This window comes from Trichoderma aggressivum, assembly GCF_033847375.1.
Source record: "Trichoderma aggressivum f. europaeum strain CBS 100526 chromosome Unknown scaffold_052, whole genome shotgun sequence".
NCBI classification, from domain to species: Eukaryota; Fungi; Ascomycota; class Sordariomycetes; order Hypocreales; family Hypocreaceae; genus Trichoderma; species Trichoderma aggressivum.
In genome coordinates this window covers 207,057-213,856 of record NW_026946418.1, presented here as the reverse complement: position 1 = coordinate 213,856, position 6,800 = coordinate 207,057, and the positions used below count along the sequence as shown (strand labels likewise).

Here is a 6,800-nt window from a genome sequence, read left to right as displayed (position 1 = left end):
CCCCCCCCCCCCCCCCCCCCCCCCCGAGGCTAAACTGACTCTACGCCGCAGTTCAGTTCCTGCACAAGGCAGACTTCGTTACCATACTTGAATCGGGGATGATCAAGTATAACCAAGTCAAGTTTGACTCTATTGACGAAGGAATGAGGAGTATGATACGACGGAATGCGAAAGAGACATCCATAGACACGCGGCCAAACGTCGACTCCGAAGCCGAGATCGGCCAATTGCGTTTGCACGAGGCAACAACCAGAAACCCGGGAGATGCCGATCTCACTCGTCAGACCGGAGATTTCAGTCTTTATATGTTCTACCTGCGGTCGATAGGACCTGTCTTCGCTTTGGCATTAGCCATCCTGGCGACTTTATTTACCATCTTTAGAAAGATGCCGCGTTTGTGAACTGCCGTCGTCACTGGACTCTGACTATTAAACGCTAACGAGAGTCATAGAAATATGGCTCCGGATATGGACCCAGCACGGAATAGACGAGGACCGGGGCTACTTTCTGGGCGTGTACCTTATGTTCGCCGTGGCCTGTTTTGCGTCAATCTGGATGCTCTCCAGGTACGTGTGGTCTGCATCCCTAATGAGAATACCCATGCCAATGAAGGGTACCACAGGTTCTTCCTCATCCACGTTATCAGAAGATCCTCGCAACACCTGCATTGGCTGTTGCTTGAGGCGGTGATGAAGTGAGCAAAACCTGTTCTTTCCGTTGTAACCATTCGATCTCGGGCACTGACGATGCCGCGCGAGCAGCGCACCCCTTCATTTTTTCACTTCAACCGATAGCGGCGTCACTTTGAATCGGTGAGTTGAGATCTCGGAACTTATCAAATGCTTGGCCCCTTTGCCTGCTAACGCTCTTCCTCCCCATGCATAGCTTCAGCCAGGACATGACGATCATAGACCAGACGTTGCCTGCCAGTTCCTTCAACGCACTGCGAGGTTGAATCCCACAACCCTTCTATAGGTTTCATCCTACTGACAGCGGGGTAGATACATTCAACATCGTCGCCGAGATAGCCATCATTGCATCCGGTGCGCGGTATGTTGTGGCCATCATTCCTTTCTGCATGGTCGCGCTCTATTTTCTCCAGGCGTTCTACCTGCGCACATCGCGGCAGATTCGCCATCTCGATCTCGAAGCGAAGTCGCCCCTGTATGTTCACTTCTCCGAGACGCTCAGCGGGCTCGTCACCATCCGGGCCATGGGGTGGAAGCGGGAGTTTATGGAGAAGAATAGCGAGCGGCTGAACAAGTCTCAGACGCCATTTTATCTTCTCTATTCCGTCCAGCGATGGCTGAATGTGGTTTTGGACTTTTTCGTCTGTTTCATCGCCACCATTCTCGTCGCTTTTGCGGTGTTGATGCGCCATTCGACGTCGGAAGCCGCCATCGGCCTCGCCATGGTTAACGTCATCAGCTTCAACAACACACTTGCTTTTCTCATCAACTCGTGGACAAACTTGGAGAGCTGTTTGGGAGCCGTCGCGCGGCTACGCAGCTTTCTAAAGGAGACTCCCAAGGAGGCCCTCGAAGCTGAGCGCCACGACCCACCGCGTGGATGGCCTACCAGGGGCGACATCGAATTCATCAACGTCACGTCGAGTTATAGGTATGGCTTGCTCATATTCCTTGTGAGATTCCGGATATTTTTAACATGGATTCGCCTAGCCATAAACTCACTCCTACAATCAAAAACGTATCCCTGACCGTCAAGGCTGGGCAGAAAGTTGCCATATGTGGCCGGACTGGAAGGTAGGGTTACGTCCTCCTTATGCAAGCGAAACGGGCAACCTAACAAGCCGCAGTGGCAAATCATCCCTGATTCTTACTCTCCTCCGTCTCTTGGACCTCAGGTCAGGTTCCCTACGCATCGACGGGATGGACCTCGCCGTCTTCAGGCGGGAGGCCATTCGATCTCGCATCAGTACGCTGCCCCAGGAGCCCGTCATACTGCCTGGGACAGTGAGAGAGAACCTTTACCCGGCTGACAAGGTATTTTCGGATACGGACCTCATAACGGCCCTGGAAAAGACAGGTATGTGGGAAGCCATCAGCGCCCGAGGGGGGCTCGGTGTCGAGCTGGACACAATGGGTCTATCGATGGGCCAGAAACAGCTCTTCTGCCTCTCTCGTGCCATTCTCCATAAGACAAAGATACTGCTGTTGGACGAAGCAACGAGCAGCTTGGATCACGATACGGGGGAGAAACTGCGGCGAGTGATACAAGCCGAGTTTGCCGGCTGCACCGTCCTCGAGGTTACCCACAAGATGGAAGCGATTACCTCGTATGATGCGGTTGTCGTCATGCAAGATGGGGAGATTACCCACATGGGAGACCCTCGAGAGCTACTGCAGAGTGAGTTGAGCGGGTCAACATGAATTGCAGGGTCACTCGATGGACAGCTTGACATTCACAAGGTGAACTCGGATTTGGGCTTGACACAAGTTCCTCTGGTAGAGACATTAGAGATGGGTCACAGCATCTTGTTCTGTACAGGACTATCTTATTGAAGGTCTTAAGGCACCTCTGATGTAGATCCATAAATAGTTGCTAGTTAAAAAGCTAACTATAATAAATACTTAATTTCCCTATTATTTTAGCTTATAATAATTCTCCTTGGTATAAACAGCTACGTTGCACTTATCATAACCCCAGGAAGTTATACTGCCGCCCCAAGCGCGATTTCCATTAACCCGCTGCAGCACCCGGCTTCGCGACTGTATTTCCCTAATTCTTACGCCCGAACAGCTAAGGCGAGGATGCAGGTGAGCCCGACGATATATTTTACAAGGGGCAATCTCATTTTTACAAGGATGTTCATCTTTTCGTGGATGCGCTTGAGGATCATGTAACTAGGGAAAAAAAGCGTGATTTTGGCAACGACCTATTGGCCAAAAATGGTATTTCAGGCAGCCCTACATGACCTTGGCTTGGAAACCTACCTAACTAAGTAGGTGATTCAAATTTCATAGCCCATTTCGGCTGCAACTAGGCGGTAGTTGGACTACGGTATTGGCCTCACAAGAAAGACCTCTCTAGGCAACCATGAGCGCGCCCTTGGACCTTTTGTTCTTGCCACTATCGCAGGCACGGGACCACGGTAAGCCGTCTGGCGGCGAACCAATAGAATCGAGATGTCTATTTCACAAGGCGCCGGAGAATCAAGCGGTGTACTTTGTATCATATGCATTAAGTAATGGACATGCGCCTGCGAGGTGATATGGGCAGCTATCTCGGCATTTGGCATGCGGCACAGCGCGCACTACTTCCTAGGACTAAGTCCTGTAAGTTAACAGTCAGTTTCGCTTATTATTATGGATATACCCCCCAGAAGGGAGCCGAGGGGCGGGGGTCTCTAGGCTGATTTGCTGTACTCGTATTACGTAACCCCTAGACTGATCGGATGGGTTATCCAAGGTTAGGTTCGATTCCTAACAGCGCTACTTGGTTTAGTCGCGGTGGCTCATTTCAGACCAGCACATTGTATCCCTTTGAGTGCCATAAGGCACCACCTAAGTACCATATCCACTTTTCTCCTATGTTGAGGGGAGAATCTTCAATTTCTGACCCTTTGATTGGCTATAGTTTTTACGAGTACTTAGGTGGTGCCTTATGGCACTTAATGGGATTAATGGAAAGTACCCCTGACATTATCTGGCCCCTCTATATAAAAGTTCCCTAGCCAATTAGCTAGCGATTAGCATAGGGCAGGTTAACTTTACGCGAGGCCCACATCGGCAATTTTGGTATGGAGGGGTTAGATGATGACAGGGGCGTGGGATCGTACGAGCATACATACCTAACCTCTCCACAACCACAGTCGAGCTCGTGATACCTTTTAGCTGTACCCTCTAGGATGAGTACACGTGTCCGTAGATGAAGCTATGTAGCGTATTGCCCGAGGAACGAGCGAGGGGAAGAGCAATTACTTCACCGCTCTACATATTTATATTGCCGTCTTGATGTTGAGTACTTGCCCTGTTGATAGTCAAAGTGTATGCACATTCCCAGACAATTTTGACAATGGATAAAGTCTTCGACTTTATCGTGTGCGGGTAACTCGAGTCCACTCCGCTAAGCTGGGATATGGGTTGCTAAACGTCAACAGAGGTGGCGCGAGCGGCTGCGTCGTCGCTGCACGGCTTGCTCAATGCCCGGGCGTAAAGGTGCTTCTCATCGAAGCCGGGTCAAACTGCGAGGACCTTGAGGACTCGCAAATGGCCGGAGGGTAATTTGTCCCAATCCCCTCTCCTTGTGTTGCCTTGTTGCTTAGCCACCATGCAGGTGGAACTCCCTATTTGGCGGATCGACCGACTGGGGTTTCGAGTCACCTCCGTCGGCGGCCCTGGACGACCGACGCTTGCAACTACATCGTGGAAAGTTCATAGGCGGCAGCACGGGGCTTAACGGGACCCTCTGCATTCGGGGCGCTAGGGCGGACTATGACAACTGGGGCATAGAGGGCTGGAGCGGCGATGACTTTTTCCAATACATGATGAAGGTGCTGCGAATGCCACTCGCTCTCGCTGTTTTCTTTCGGGGGAAAAGCCACGCTAACTGTACAAAAGTCTGAGAAGTTTCACCCAAAGCCCTGGTTTGATGCCGACACGCAAGGTCATGGCGACAGCGGGCCGCTCCACACGGAACCCCGAGAGCTGGCTCCCATATCGGAACTCATCCTGCAATCGTTCCAGTCCGAAGGCCTCCCTTATGACGCGGACATTTTCACGCACGGTCGTAACCCTCAAGGGAGTGGTCATATCACGAGGACACACTGGCAAGGCTATCGATCGACTAGTGCCTCGTTCATAACCATGGTCCGGGATGGCAATCAACTCGAGGTCGTCACAAACACCGTCGTGGACCGAGTGGTCCTGGAGCAATCTCCAGACGGATTAAGAGCGGTAGCAGTCGACGTGATCAACAGTGACTCGTCTAGGTCGCGCTTCAAGGCCACACGAGAAGTTATCCTTAGCGCCGGCAGTTACTGCAGCCCTGCTATCCTGCTCCGATCGGGGCTTGGCGCACGTGCTGACCTAGACCAACTCGGAATTCCTTGTCAAATTGACCTTGTGGGCGTCGGCAAGAATCTACTCGATCATCTCGTAAGCACGCTAGGCAGCCAACTCCAGCTTTTAGGCTACATGTGTCTGACTCAAACGGGGGGGCGCGTGGAGATAGATCGTGTTCATGTTTTACGAGACCGATAAAGAAGGCCTCACCATCGACCATCTCATTCATCGGAAAGAGGCGTACAGCGAAGCGTTGAAGCTATGGCGCGATCACAAGAGCGGCTTTCTCGCCTCGTCTCCTTTCGGTGTCGGCGCATATGCCCGTCTGGATGAACGCCTCAAACAAGATCCGCAGTGGACTGGCGCAGCCCGGGAAGCTGGCAAGGACCCGATGGGCCTGACCGCTGATCAGCCAAACATTGAATTCTTCACCACCGAATGCTATGGGGGTCTGAAACGATTTGCGCATCTCCCCGAGGGAAAGTCGGTCTTTGGTATCGTCGCGGAGCTCTTCTCGCCCCGATCCCAGGGGACAGTGACGATTACCTCGGCCGACGCCACGGCTCTTCCTGTCGTGGACCATAACTACCTCGCAGAGCCTCTCGATGTCTTGGTGCTGTCTGAGGCTTGTTCGTTTGCCAATGAGATCATCACAAAAGGGAAAGGCACTTCGGCCATCGTCAAGGGCTCCTGGCCGGAAGAATCGCTTCACCATACGTATACAAGCCGCGAAGCTTGGACCCAGTATGTCCGGGAGAACGCAACCTCAGGTTCGTCGCATTTCGCATTTCTTTTCTTCCCGTGTTTTCCATTTGCCCAGTTCTAGCCAAAAAAAAAAATTGAAAACTAACCACATATGCAGGATTTCACGCCGGTGGAACTTGTAAGATGGGCAATATAAATGATGATCCATTAGCAGTCGTTGATAGCGAGCTTCGTGTCAAGGGGGTTAAAAACCTCCGAGTGGCTGACTGCAGTATTATGCCGACTTTAAACAGCGGCCACACGCAATTGCCTGCGTATGGCATAGGGGAAAAAGCCGCAGATTTGATTAAGAAAGAAATCGTTTGATAATAAAGCTATTCTCTATTGCTATTATAGATACTTTGTAGACATCCTAGCTTTTCTTCTATTTCATACTCAAAAATAAACAGCACTCTGTCTCATGCCATGGCGGTATAGTTGGCGAGAAATAATGAACAGCAGGCCTAGAAGGCCGACCTTGCCGAATACGTTTGATGACACGAGAGGGATGACTGTAATGGAACTGGCTGAGGGCCTGCCCGATGCAAGAGACACGCTGACGACAGAGGAGGACGCAGATGCGCCTCAATTGTTTATGGCTATGCCTGTAGGCTTCAAGTTGGTTTTCCCGAATATTTCGCTGCCGGCGCGCTGGTGCGGCCCTAAGCCTCCCACACGCGGCTCGTGACCCTCTGTCTGTGTCTGTCGCTGTAATCCTCCTCACTCGTCAGAGGCAGCCAGAGGCCCCTGACATATATCTCAAACGGGAGATGGAGAGATCGGAGCAGCCCCAATCTCATGAATACTCTAGAGCGACGATTCTGGTAAACTCTATACGCGAGAGCAGGTCTATATCACTCCAATTAAGCCACCCGACTCGGCTTTAGAGTAGTAGCTGAGTATGGGACCAACATCGTCGACCTAAGATCCTAGAGTGGTAATATAGGTTCTCTAGCGACGTGGGACTATGGTGAAAGCAAATATTGCTGTAATAGATGATAGAAGCTATCAAGTCGTTAGATCCGTCTCGGG

General features: G+C 51.5%; 2 protein-coding genes across 2 annotated transcripts in view; both read left to right on the top strand.

Annotated features, from left to right (window-relative positions):
* The window catches only part of Triagg1_9402 (uncharacterized protein), a gene marked incomplete at both ends in the record, with an annotated part of 5,222 nt that extends 2,832 nt beyond the window's left edge, over nucleotides 1–2,390 (top strand). Inside the window, 5 exons of the mRNA XM_062904356.1 lie at nucleotides 52–393; nucleotides 452–566; nucleotides 976–1,620; nucleotides 1,680–1,763; nucleotides 1,817–2,390. Coding sequence (XP_062751696.1) covers nucleotides 52–393; nucleotides 452–566; nucleotides 976–1,620; nucleotides 1,680–1,763; nucleotides 1,817–2,390 — 1,760 coding nt within the window. The remainder of the gene's footprint in view (nucleotides 1–51; nucleotides 394–451; nucleotides 567–975; nucleotides 1,621–1,679; nucleotides 1,764–1,816) is intronic.
* A 1,645-nt stretch (nucleotides 2,391–4,035) lies between these two features.
* On the top strand, nucleotides 4,036–5,850 carry Triagg1_9401 (CAZyme family AA3; the record flags this gene model as incomplete). Its single annotated transcript, XM_062904355.1, has 5 exons — nucleotides 4,036–4,067; nucleotides 4,121–4,240; nucleotides 4,297–4,513; nucleotides 4,581–5,117; nucleotides 5,194–5,850. The coding sequence occupies 5 exons, from the start codon at nucleotides 4,036–4,038 to the stop codon at nucleotides 5,848–5,850; spliced, it is 1,563 nt and encodes a 520-aa protein (XP_062751695.1).
* Between the last annotated feature and the right edge of the window lie 950 nt (nucleotides 5,851–6,800).